The sequence below is a fragment of the Malaclemys terrapin genome, chromosome 1 (assembly GCF_027887155.1).
Source record: "Malaclemys terrapin pileata isolate rMalTer1 chromosome 1, rMalTer1.hap1, whole genome shotgun sequence".
NCBI lineage: Eukaryota > Metazoa > Chordata > Testudines > Emydidae > Malaclemys > Malaclemys terrapin.
Genome location: NC_071505.1, coordinates 177,407,112 through 177,420,538, shown reverse-complemented (window position 1 = coordinate 177,420,538; position 13,427 = coordinate 177,407,112). Strand labels below are relative to the sequence as shown.

The window sequence follows — 13,427 nt, the reverse complement described above, 5'->3', positions numbered from 1 at the left end:
GATAGGATACTGGGCTAGATGGACCTTTGGTCTGACCTGGTATGGCCGTTCTTATGTTCTTATGTGGTTTCATACCTGACATACAATGTCGTCTGTTCTTGCTCCATTGAGGTAACAGGTTACATATCACAAATCATCTGCCTCAGATTTGGTGCACTTTTTTTTTCTCTAGAAAGGAGACATTATAGACATCATCTGCAAAACCCCCATGGGTATGTGGACAGGCATGCTGAATAACAAGGTGGGGAACTTCAAATTCATTTACGTCGATATTATTTTGGAAGCGGAAGCTACACCTAGAAAGATAAAGGCACACAGAGGGAGCAAAAGGGCCAAACCTAAAACTCTGCAGGAACTTTTGGAACGGGTCCATCTTCAGGTCAGCAAACACATTTCCAGTTTTGTGTTTTATTTTCTTTCTGTGCATTTGCTCTTATTTTTACATCAAAGCCAGGGCCAAAATGGCAGGCTCCAGCAGCTTGGGAAATATCCTATCAGTAGCCCAGAAGATGCTACTTCCTTCCATTACCTAGCCAGTGGATATGTGGATGTGAGGGTGGTTGTTGGCAAAACGAGGCATGAGAGTGCATTAATCCTTCACGTAATATGCCTTTTTCTTAGTTGGTAAGGTCCTTGGGGAAGAGGTAGTCTTTTTTTAGTATAGGTGTGTAGTGTGCGTAGCCCAATGGGCCCCAATTTCTGATTGGGTCTCTAGATATTACTGCAATACAAATGATAAATGAGAATAATAACAACAATGTTATGGCACTGGTATTTGTGTGGGAATGAATCACTTCTCTCTGCAGGAATACACACACACACACACACACACACACACACACACACACGCAGACACTGGGATAACACACACACAGTTGGGGGCACCAGGAGTAACAATGCATTAGTCCTACAGCCATCTACATGGTTCTCTGCATGCTCCCTCTGGCTGGCACCAGTGTAAACAAAATACCCAGCCTGCTTATGGAGCTGGACTCAAATTGTTTTCTGGATACAGAAAATTTGAATGCTTCTTCTTAGGCTGTTTTATCAATGGAATAATTATTGTGACACAGACATAAAATAATAATAATGACAGTATTATATGACACTGCAATTTCAAAGCAGTTTGCAAACCCTAATTAATCCTCAAAACTTCCTACTGCATGTTAGTGTTGTAAATATTATTGGGTCAAATGTATCCCTCATGTGACTCAAATTTGGCCACTGATCTTCATTTTACAGTTCAGGTACTTGAGATGCAGAGAGGTTGTGAATGGCCCAGTGTCACAGCCTGAGAGAGCAGTGAGTCGAGACTAGAACACAGAAGCTCCTGGTTCCAGCTCTAGACTTAGTTTACTCCTATAAAAGGAGAGGGAAAATATGTTCAGAACGTATGTTACGTTAAAATTAGAAAGGGGACCCAAGCTACAAAGGTCAGGCCCAGATCCAAACATTTGCAAAGTTTAGTGGTGACTGAATCTGGAGTTTTGGTTTGTCCTATTTTGGTTTGTCCTGTTTGGGCCAAGCACTGAAATTTGGGGGTATTGGAATGAAGGGGCTTGGTTCAAGTCCATCTAAATGGAAACTCTCTCTTAGTGTCTTGAAAGGTTATTTTTTTCCCCTGACCTGTTAATGAATCATATTCTTGGTTCTGTGTCAGTGTTATCCCTCCAGGCAATCCAACTCTAATTTAACAATAACTAATTGGGGTGGGGGAAAGGACAATAATGCACTTAATTTCATTCTGTGACCTTTAGAATGGCTTATCTTATGCAGTAGACACTAAGCAATGCCTGTTATGGGTATGCGCTGCAGTTTCTAGCAGTCCACTGATGAAAATAGAAAACCTGACTTTCCAACAGAAACACCACACAAAGTCTTCTATGAAACAATTCTCATGTTTCTCAGATTAATATGGGAGTGTTACAGACACTGGGCCAGATCCTCAGATGCTATAAATCAGATTCAATGGAGATTCTCTGATTTACACCAGCTGAGGGTCTGGCCCTCTGGATAGCAATAGATTAAACAATGCTGCAGTTCAGCTAAATAAACCCAATCTGAATGTAAAGTGTTAGTATATCTGAGGTACTCTGAGACACATTGCAGGATGTCTCGTGTTACGGGCAGGACAAGGGAGGGAACAATAACTTGACAGCTCTCTTTAAAACAAGCCCAGAGGCAATGTTGCTGATTGGGGGACTCGGTGCTCCAGGAGTCATGATAACTTTTCTCCCCATTTCCACCAAAAAAAATGAAAGAGAGAAATTATGGTTATATCTCTCACTGAACCTGCTGATTGCTTACTAAAGGAATTGTTTGCTTTTCTTTTTGTAGGAATACTCATCAACCCTCTTGCTAAATGGCTATGAGACTTTGGAGGATTTAAAGGAGCTACAGGACAGCCATTTGATTGAACTAAATATTACAAACCCAGAAGACAGGGCAAGGTTACTTTCTGCAGTTGAGAATCTACAGGACTATGAAAGTAAGTGTGTAAACTTACATTCAATGTTATGTTCTAATTTTAATTGGAGACATAAACACGTTTAAAATAATGGTGACTTCTGCCAAAGTCCACAAATTAGACTTTTTCCTCAAATAGGAAAAATTCCTGAAAAATTATCTCAGGTACTATTATTGCCCCTCTCCCAGAAGTATATGAATGCCTCACAACAGCTCTGTGAGGTAGGGCATGGCTATCATCCCTATTTTACAGATGGGAACTGAGGCACAGAGAGGCTAAGTGATGCCTGTGATAGAGCAGGAAATTGAAATTAGATCTCCCATGTCCCAGGTTTACTTCCTAGAAGTACATTAAACATTTTTGTCTTTGTCTTCCTGCAAAGGAAGATGTTCAACATCCTCTCTTCCCATTCACTGTTCCTTCCCTTTAGCCCCTGGTGAGAGCCATGAAATTTACTGGCGTTTGTAGTACAGATCAGCAAACAATGGTTTGGATAAAACAGTAGCTGATCTGTAGTCTCAGCTTGAAATGAACCTGAACTGGATCTTGTTTGAGGTTCAAGAAGTTATTAGCTTTCTCTGTGTGTGTTTTGTTTTCCCTTTTATGCTTATTTGCACTTGCTGCTTTCACTGGACTTGGAAGTACCAAGACCGTGAGACAAGCTATTGTGATATTTTCAGCCTGATTTCTAACCCAAAATAGTTCAGATAAGTTCCTACAAATTTCAGCTAAATGGCTACATATTTGGATACTCATCCAGACCAAATTGTAGAGGTTTGCTCTGCATTAATGTAGAGTCATGCCCTTCCTAAGCAACCACTTTGCCAGATATCCACTCTAAATTGAGGATCCTGTGGAAGAAAAAATGGGACTGGGGAATGCAAAGTCTCCCAGAGACATTTTAGGGATTTCTTAGGGTCCTAGGTCTACAGCTCATCAAGAGTAATAGCTCATCTGCAACCCCACCCCCAGTCTGGCTGTTAACTGAGGTGGACTGGATTTCTCTCTATCACTCAGTCACTCTTACACACCTGGCCACTTCCAACACATAAAGCTCAATTATTCAGAACTTCACCCCAAGTGGGATCCTCCATCTCATATGCACACTCTGCCTCTCTGAGTTTCTAAGAACCCATGGCTGTCTCAGCCCCCCTCAGCTTTCTGTCTGGGTCTCTCAGGACACCCCACTCTCAGACCATCTCTGGGTCTCTCTGAATCCCTCTTTGCCCCTTACTGTCTCTCCTCCTCCAAGATGGAAAGAAAAGAGACTCCATGAGAACTGTCAGGAGAGGTAGTTCAAATGGCCTTCTCTGCCCTCACCATTCCCTATGGACTGGGTGACGGACGCACATCAGGAACAGTCCTTCTTTCTATCCTGTAGCCTTTGTCAGCTGAGGGTGGTGAGGGTGGGAAAGGGGCCTTCCCAGTATAACAGATACAATGATTGAAGTGAGGACGAGGAGGAGTGAGCCTGGAAGGAAAGGAGAAAGAACTATACCTATTGTTTAGCCTGCAGTTTGGGTGGAGGTGGCCTCCTGTCCCCTCCCCCTTGACTTGCCCTTGGATTGTGCATATGTATCAGTACATATCTAGGTTGCTAACTGATCATGCTGCACATTCTGTATATTTTATCCTACACGTTTTACATCAACAATTAACAAACAAAACAGGAATAGAAAATGCTAAAGTTATACTTTTACAAGGATTTTTTATTGGTACAAAGTATGAGTAATTTTAACAGGTTTCTGTAGTCATGAAATACTGTTCTGGTATGGTGTAGTTATGATTTACTGTTTTTAATACTCAAACGATAGCAAGCATTGCAGGCAGCCTTAAGCATCTAAACTCTGTAATAAGCAGACATTAGTTAGTGTCTTTCTCAAGCTACTTTTAATCACTTGATGTTCTTCATGTTCCCATGCCAGCAAAAGTGCAAGGATCAGGGAGGAGTGTCCTTAACCTGACACAGCCTTTTCATATTCTTTACATTAAACCTTGACTAATGAATCCTTACCATCCACGAGTGGTCCCTGCCCTTTGCCAGCATAGGTTTATGCCATTGTTCTTCAGGCAGAATAGTATACTTGAGGATATTTGTGCTGTAGTTTAACAATTGAAATACTTGTAATTGTTCTGTAAATAATAAGTCTTGTAATGTGCTCCTTGTTTCAAGGCTACTGATGATGTGTTGGAGTATTAAGTCCATGGATGAGATGAATAATTGCTTCACATCAGCTGTGAATACATGAGTATTTCAGTTCAGTCAAACGCTGTTCTCAAAGAGCAGAATAGTGAATGGGCCTTTAACATTTAAGCATATGCTTAATTATAAAGCTTTTATTAAGTCCCAGAGATGTCAATAGGACTTATGTATGCTTAACTTTAAGCACACATTCAAGGAAAATGCTCTCCTGAATCAGGAGCACAGTGATGAAGCTGACCTTAACTGATTGCCATAACATGGTAGTATTTGTCAGCGCGCTGATGAGGAGAGAAGTAATGTGCAAGGTTTGACAAGACACTCTAAAGTACAAAGATGTTAAAAACTAAAATTGATACAACTGCATAGAGGAATATAAATAAGCCATTCGGTCAAGTAGTTACAACAAAAGAAGCCAAGATGATCTTGGGGTTAAGTCCAACCTGAGCGTCTGACTCAATGTGTGACCTTGGACACCTCATTTGACCTCCTTGTGCTTCAGCCAATCCAACTGGAAAATAGGGTTGCAAAAGCTGGACACCATTGTTATAACTGAACTTATATATATACCGGTATATGTGGTCATGAGCTGAAATCCTGGTCCCACTGATAGTCAATAGGAATTTTTCTAAAGCATACATGTAATGTTTTCCTGAATCAGGGTTTTAGATTATAAACTCTTTTCTGAAGGGACGTATCCTTTCACTAGTTCTGTAAAGTTCCATGCACATCTACAGACCCACCGAAATAGTGGTAGTAATAATAATTTCCAAGAGCTAACAAGTGGAAAAACTACATATTCATTGCCAAAGACCTAAGGCCGAAAATTTCCTCAATACTCTTAGTCTAATGCTATAGTTTAGTTTAAAATAGTATTAAAACATTGGTTTTCGAACTGTGTGGTGCAATGAGGTAATCGGAGGCACAAGGTGGGGTGCAGGGCTGGGGTCAGATGGGTCTGAACCAGGGCCGGGCAGCAGTGGAGAGAATGCACAGGGACTCCCCACTGGTCAGGGAGAAGAGTAAGCAGCACCATCCTGCTCTGGCAGTAACCTGCTGCTCTCCCCCTTCTCCACTCCCTGACGGCTGGGGACTCCTGTGAGCTCTCTCTGCTGCCCCAGCCCAGATAACTGGCTGGCCGCAGCCCTGCATATTTTAAACCCTCCAGGCGCTGCATGAGCGAGAGGCTCTGGAAGGGGGGCGGAGGGGAGGAGGGCAAGGATCCTGGTTTGCTCCGTGCCAAGCTGCCATGGGCTCATGTGGGAATAGAGCCAGCTGGATCTTGCCACCACCCCAGTTTCTGTCCCAGAGGGATGGGAGATGGGGCAGGGTGGGTGTGGCTCTTATCTGACTTCCATGGAGAAGGAGGGCACAGCAAAAAGAAAAAGTTTGGAAAAAGCCTGTATTGGAACACGTGTCAAAATTCTGCATACTTGGACTCTTCTAACCTTATCTTAGACAGCTCTGACTGAAAGCTATGTATCTGAAATGAAACTGATTTACTGTAGGAAAAATAACACACCTTCCATTTATTGATCAGATAGTGAGGTCTGATGAATCTGCAACACTTAACAGTAGTTGATCTTTATCTATTCCTTTTCCTGTGCAGTGTATCTTTCACTGACATCCAGGTTAACCCTACAAACTTACCTTTAATGATAAAGAGCTTGACAGGGTTTCCAGGAAGTTAAGAACAAGTAGGTGTAAAAGTCAAAAGTTAAAAATAAGTATAGCTTTTATTTGTGGAGTAGGAGAACTTGACATTTACACTGAATCCATATATATTTATAATGCTCAATATTCTGTTGAGGCAGCTTTTGTATTTACTGCATGATAGTCAGAGCAGGCTGAAAATTTTCTATCAATTTTTTTCAGACAAAATTGGCCTGTTTTTCCTGAAGAAAATATTTATTTTATTTATTCAATGAAAAACAGAAAAAATAATATTTTTATTTTTTTCAGACAACAAACACTGGAACATTTTCTAAATTTTCTAATTTTTTCCACAGAAAATACCATCTTTTGACCATCAATAATAAAGCTGTGACAGTGTGAAGTTCGGTGCTGCACCACTTCAGAGTCCCATTCTGTCTTTGTAGTAATTTAGTTTTTAGCTTATTTGTCTCAGATTGATTTTGCTACAAAAAACGTGTGTGCAAATACTCTGCTTTCTAGAAAGTTACAGAGTTTACCCAAGACTACCATATATTCACAGCACACAATAATTCAAAAGCCAGAGGAAAAATGCATACATAGTCCTCTTACAGAAGTTTCAGCTCCTGCCATTTTTGGTCCAAATGTGATCTGTCATTGTGACATGATGTGGGTTTTTTGCATTTGTGTCTTCCCAACAGATCCAGTTGTGCACAAGAAGTTATACTCTTCAGAACATAGTTAAAAAGTCATCTTTTAATGAAAAGGAAACAAATAGGATGACCAAAAAAAATGGAATTAAAAAAAATTCCAGCAATAACTGTCTCTTCCTGCTCACTTTGAAAAAAGAAAAAAAGAAAGAAATAGACAAAGCTTCCTCTTTGACCATAATGATGTAAACAGGATTAACACTATTTTAGGTCACTGCTTGAGGGGACAGAGAGATGATTCTACAGAAGCTGATAAAAGCACTTGCAAGTGGTAATATAAATGATCCTGGGATTACAGTTGAGGAATAGGAAAAACTACTGAGTTCAGCATCTAAGGAAGGGTTCATACAATAACTTGCTGAATTCTGTAAGCACACAGTGACCACGCAGACTTGGTTTTTTGCTGGCATTGGCTGAAATGTAGCATGAGCTAATAGAAAAGCTAGGTTAGGCATCACATATGTATCCTCTATTATTGTGATTAACTAATAATAATTAATTACTTAATTAATTAATAATCCTGGTATAACTCCATTTAAGTTACTGGAGTTACTCCAGAAATTAACTTGGCTTGATATGTTACCAAAAATTTTCCCTACAAAAAGAGGTGAAATTTCATATGACAAACCATCCTCTGTAAGGTGGGGAGAGGATGAAATAGTTACAGACAATGCCAAATCTGACAAAAGGTGCACCTTTTTAACAATGAGGATAGTTAACCATTAACTTACATAGGGAAATGGTGGATTCTCCATCACTTGAAGTCTTTAAATTAAGAATGGATAGCTTTCTAAAAAGATAATCTGTACCTCAAAAGAGGTTATGGTCTTGATGCAGACGTGTTATACAGGAGTTTCAGGGTAGATGATTACAATTCAAGCTGGTTGGAAATACTTTGATGGTACCATATTGTGTTAGACTACACAATTCTTTGGAAACTGAAATGCTTTGTGAAATCAGGTTGATTTTGCCAGAATTTTGGTTAGAAGGAAAAAGAAAAAAGTTCCAACAATGCCAAAATGTCCAGTTTTTACAGTTTTTTTGAATGAAATATTGTGATTGCTTTGAAATGACTATCTATGAATCTTCCTTGCATGCCTGCCTTTTCCAGGGAGGGTTTTGCATCCAAAGCCTTAATTCTTCCTGGTGCACCAGCAATGCACACTGTAAATACAATCTGGACCCCAGCCTCCTGGTAGACATATGCTATATATGACCATTCTGTAAATGCACATAATCTACTCTACCTCCAATACACAGGATTCATGTTCACTATAAAGCTGTCATCATTAACAAATATAGTATTAATTGAGAACAAAACTGATCATTACATATAAAAATTTCACAATAACTCTCTTACGACTATTCCTCTTTCCCCTTTTGCTCTCCTGGTGGTTTTGTTTGCCTTGTATGCAGGGCTGGCTCCAGCATTTCTGGAAAAAAAGAAAAAAAAGCTGCGATTGCGATCGGCGGCGGCAATTGGGAAAAAAAAAAAAAGCCGCAATCGGCGGCGGCAGTTCAGCGGCAGCTCCTTCTCTCCTAGAGGGAGTGAGGAACCTGCCACCCCCGAATTGCTGCAGGTGCCACCCCTCTCCCTTGGCCGCCCCAAGCACCTGCTTGGTAAGCTGGTGCCTGGAGCCGGCCCTGCTTGTAAGTAAATGTGCTTCTCTTTGTCTTTGGTCACACCTTACCTAATTTACATCAGAGACACAGTCAAGTAGGCAGAACCACATTCCTTGTGTATCGTAATCCTGCCTGACACGCATGTTTAGAACACAATTCTAGCATGTATTGATAACCTTTTGTACACACCCCATGCCTACACCATGCCATGATTTTCAAGACCAGCATGTTACCAGTTCGTATATGATACCTTATGGGACAGCTTTTAGATACAGAGTGCCAACAGTGTGTTAGGTGTAGTATGTCAGGCCTGATATGAGTTGCTGATAGAGTAGTGAACCACCAGTGACTCTCTGTGTCAAATATATATCAAATTCATGACATTTTGGTATGTTCAGTGAGATACCAGGTTGTAGTTGGTTGAGAGATCAGTTTATTTTCTTCCTGTTGAGGCAGTACAGGCGAGTCTCATCTTACGTGGGGGTTCCGTTCCGCGGTTAGCGCGTAAAGAGAAAACCATGTATAGTCAAAATTACATTGAGTTGAATGGCGGGCGGAATCGCCCGCACTACAAGTACAGTATTAAAATTGTTATTTTTCTCTTTTTTGTTTTGTTTTTGCTGACTGCGTAAAGCTGAAATCGCGCATGTTAAATGTGCGTAAGATGCGACAGACCTGTATGTCTTTTTTCCATTCACTGGCAGATTATTCATTATAGCGCAAGTGCTAAATAAGGACAAATGTTTTGAAAGAGAAATTTGCTTCTATTTAATTTGGGGAGATTTTCAACAACATGAATGGGAGTTGGGTGACTAACTGCCCTTTGTGCCTTTGAAAATCTCATCCTTTATTTAGGTATGACCAGATTTTCAGAAATGCTCAGCACCAGCAACTCTCACTGAAAAGCTAAAGTCTAGATTTTTAAAGGTATTTAGTTATTGCTGCACTCAGCATTGCAAAGCCCAAGTCTCATTTTCAAAAGGGATTTTGAATTTCAGTGAGAGTTAGGCTCAGTGCCTAAGTCCTATTGAAATCCCAAGTGCCTAAATCCCTTTTGAAAATGAGACTTAAGTATCTAACCCAGTTAGGCTTTGCAATGCTGAGCACAGCAACACCTAAACACCTTTAAAAATCTGATCCGTATTGCTTTTGAAAAGCTGGCCACTTCATTTTGGTACTGGAATGGGAACTGAGCTCTTTGGCAAATCTGGCCCTCTTTGTGGGTGCTTTTGAAAACCTTGCAATTGTATGGCATGGTTAACATTCCCAGTACTGTAAATAAATACACTAGGGCTTTGTCTACACTTGCAAGTGAACAACAAAACTTTTGTCATTCAGAAGTGTTAAAAACACACACACACACACCCCAAAAGACAAAAGTTTTGTCGAGGAAAAGCACCGATGTGAACAGCACTTTGTCGGCAGGAGTGCTCTCCTGCCAGCAAAGCTACCACCGCTCGCTGACTGTGGAAGTTTTTTGTTGGCAGGAGAGCTCTCTCCTGCCGACAAACAGCAGCTGCACTGCGTGCCTTTTAGCCGCATAGCTGTAGTGGCACAGCTTTGTGCTAAAAGCTGCATAGTGTAGACATAGCCTAAATCCGTGCCCTGTGGGGCTTATAGCCTAAAGGTACAGCAGCTACAATCACAGAAGGCTGAGGGCACATTGAATGTTAGATGTTACTGAATTGGTCTTTAAAAGGGTTTTGAAAGTGAGGAAAGGGGAAGAGCCAGACATATAGACCCCAGCGTTGCAATCCATTTTGCACAAGCAGACCCTTGAACCAATACACAGTCCTTTTGTCTTCTTCGGGGTTCAGGTATCCTTTGAGCAATGTATTGCAGGATCATGTTCATGTTAAGTGGGCTACAGTGACTGTTGACATCATGTAGTGAAAATGATCAATCCTTTGATTTCTAAGGTTTCAATTTCTAACAGATATAAGGTACAGCTCTAATAGAGCTGCAGTTTGCTAATTCAGTTTCTGCAGTGCTCCAAGAACAATCTTGTAATCATCTAAGTGTTGTTCAGGGGGGGTTCATAACCCTTTCCTTTTCATTTTTTACAGCTGAACAAGAACATGAAAATGAGCAACAGCCCTTGTCCTTAAGCCCTGTTCTTAGCTTTAACAAGTCAGAGTTAAATGACTGTCCGAGAGACTCTGGCTGTTACATCTTATCGGAAAATTCAGATAATGGCAAAGAAGAGCTAGATCCAGAAAACCTATCGGACATGCTACAGACGATCACCATCACTGAGACCAACTGATATATGTGCTTTTCTGCAGCTTTGCAGACAGGACTATCAGATACATTAAGCTAACTTGCTAGTATGGCAACAGAGTAATGGGCTGCAAATATTCTCAACATCGAATGGACTCTTAGGATTTCCAGCTGAAGTACAATATTTTTGACTTTATTCAATATATGGACATTGGGTACCTGAATCTTGGTTGATGAAAATAATGTCCCATGCTATCCTTGTTTGTTAATTCTTGAACAGTTGACTGAAGGGAAAATAAATAACTGCAATATATAGGGTAACCAGATGTCCCATTTTTAAAGGGACAGTCCCGTTTTTGGGGACTTTTTCTTATATAGGCGCCTATTACTCCCCTCCCCCTTCCTGTTTTTTCACAGTTGCTATCTGGTCACCCTAGCTATATATATATATATTTGTATATTAAATCGTTTCCTATTAAAAGAATAGGGAGTTATTTTTAGGCATTCTCACATAGTTCTGGATATGTTATCTTCTGAAACATTCTGAAATATTGTAAATAGTGTACATATTTATTTTAAAAGCTAAATATTAATTACTGTCCTTTTTTATCTTCTGATGAATGTTTCTCTGATATTTGTACAAAACATACTTTTCACCAGTACAGCAGCATAATAAAAAGGTGATTAGGTTGATATTCTATAGTATTATGAAAAATACTGGGTCTGACTCACATTTACATTAAAGCTGCTTTACACCACTGTGCTGTGTAAACTGGCCGTAAAATGGGCATAAATATAATTTACAGCCACTTGAAGGCCTCTTTACATTACCATGTGGTGCAAAGGGGCCTTAATGTAAATGAGAATCAGGCCCTCTGTCTTCAGTAACCATTAGGATCAACTTGCAGTTTGAATTTCGTACACATTTAGTTTTTCTTTACTATTTACAGTCTTTCTAAACATTGTAAAATGAAAGAGAGAGCTATTAGCAACAAACTGATATCCACAACTGAGCTTTCATTAGTATTTTTGGTGAAACTCCTTCCTTGTGCACTTAGCGTGAAATTTGTCAGTAGAAATACTTGTTTGTATGCAAAAGCCAATAGCTGATACGTTGGTATATATTATCAGTGTCCTCCATAAAACAACTAATCATCATTTCCCCATGTATTTTACACTGGAATATACCTTTTATTTGCTTTCCCCCTCTTCTTGAAGTACTTCATTTGACAATAAACAGAACTATGTGATTGAGACTCTTAAAAACTTTTTAATGTGGACCCTAACATTTCAAAGACAGTACTTTTCTAATGGTAACATAATATACGAGACATCTACTGAGCACTTTTTATCATGCATAATCTGTATCAAATTAATGTAGTGACTTCCTCTCTCACCTGTTAGTCACACATTTTCATAAATTATGTCTATGTTGAATAGTTTCCACTAGATTGCTGTCATTTTTTTTAAAATCACCCTTCAGAAGAGATCAAGCATGGAAAGTTTCTCAGAAAGAGAATTTCCGAGGAAGTTATGAACAAGTGAAAATGGGGATTTATAATGAAAACTGTTTTGGCAGCCTTCTCTCTACCTGTCACTAAATGCTATATTGCAATGGGTGTGTTCATGTTGGCCTCAGAAACTTAAGGTGTGGTTCTACTCTGAAAAGTTACTTTGTGAACATGGCATTGTGGGATTCCATATTCTCTGTATGTTAATGACTTCCATATCAAACATGCTGTGTTTACAAGGAGCAAGATGGATTTAGGATGTGTTTGCTTGTTAACTTCCAGCCCTGCAGACTGGAGCTGGCATCTGTATGTCAAGCTAAGTGGGTTCTCATATAACTACTGAAAAAGGATCTGCAATTAGAACTCACTTAACAAGCCTTTGATGATGCATGAGCCAAAATGGAATTTCTTTTAGGGCATCTCTACACATAAACTTGCACCAACTTCACTAAATCAGTTTCCTAATGTATTTCTAATGAGTTATTTCAGTAACATCTGTATGTGGACACATACGGTACCAACATGAGCTAAATCAATGGTAGCAACTTTTGTTCCAGAGAAGCATGTTCAGGTGACAGCCAGATAAGACCTCTAGGATAGCCTATGCATGAGTGATTAGAGTCCACAAAGGCAGGCATATAGAATGACACAAATGTACTGTGGTATATCTAACTGTATGGATTTATAGGAGGAGAGAGGACTTGTTTAGTCAGTTACAGTGACACAGTTAAGTGGCTGTGTATTTAGCAAAATATCCACATGCCCGTTGTTTTACAGGAACCAATCCATGCACCAGATTCAGTTGATGGCAAGGGTGGTGGACAGTTATAATTGACTGACTGACTATTAACCACTTATTAAAAGTGTGGACATGAACTGTGTGTTTAGCTGTTTGTGTCCCAAACCAGTTAGAAACACAGTCAATTTCTGCCCAAATCGTTGTGTGTGCTGGAAAATGTGTCAAAGTAACTAAATTTATTTAAGCCATTTGCAACTTCCTGTGAAGGCTAAATGATTACATCTCACATTGAGAAATTTCCGCT

The 13,427-nt window shown here is 39.9% G+C and overlaps 1 protein-coding gene across 2 annotated transcripts in view; it reads left to right on the top strand.

The window, feature by feature from the left end:
* Positions 1–12,129, top strand: part of SAMSN1 (SAM domain, SH3 domain and nuclear localization signals 1) — a 38,045-nt gene extending 25,916 nt beyond the window's left edge. For both annotated transcript variants that reach the window (XM_054016447.1, XM_054016448.1), the window contains 3 exons: positions 173–379; positions 2,338–2,488; positions 10,720–12,129. In XM_054016447.1, the coding sequence (XP_053872422.1) occupies positions 173–379; positions 2,338–2,488; positions 10,720–10,919 (558 nt within the window). In that variant the 3' untranslated portion in view covers positions 10,920–12,129. The remainder of the gene's footprint in view (positions 1–172; positions 380–2,337; positions 2,489–10,719) is intronic.
* Positions 12,130–13,427: the final 1,298 nt, after the last annotated feature.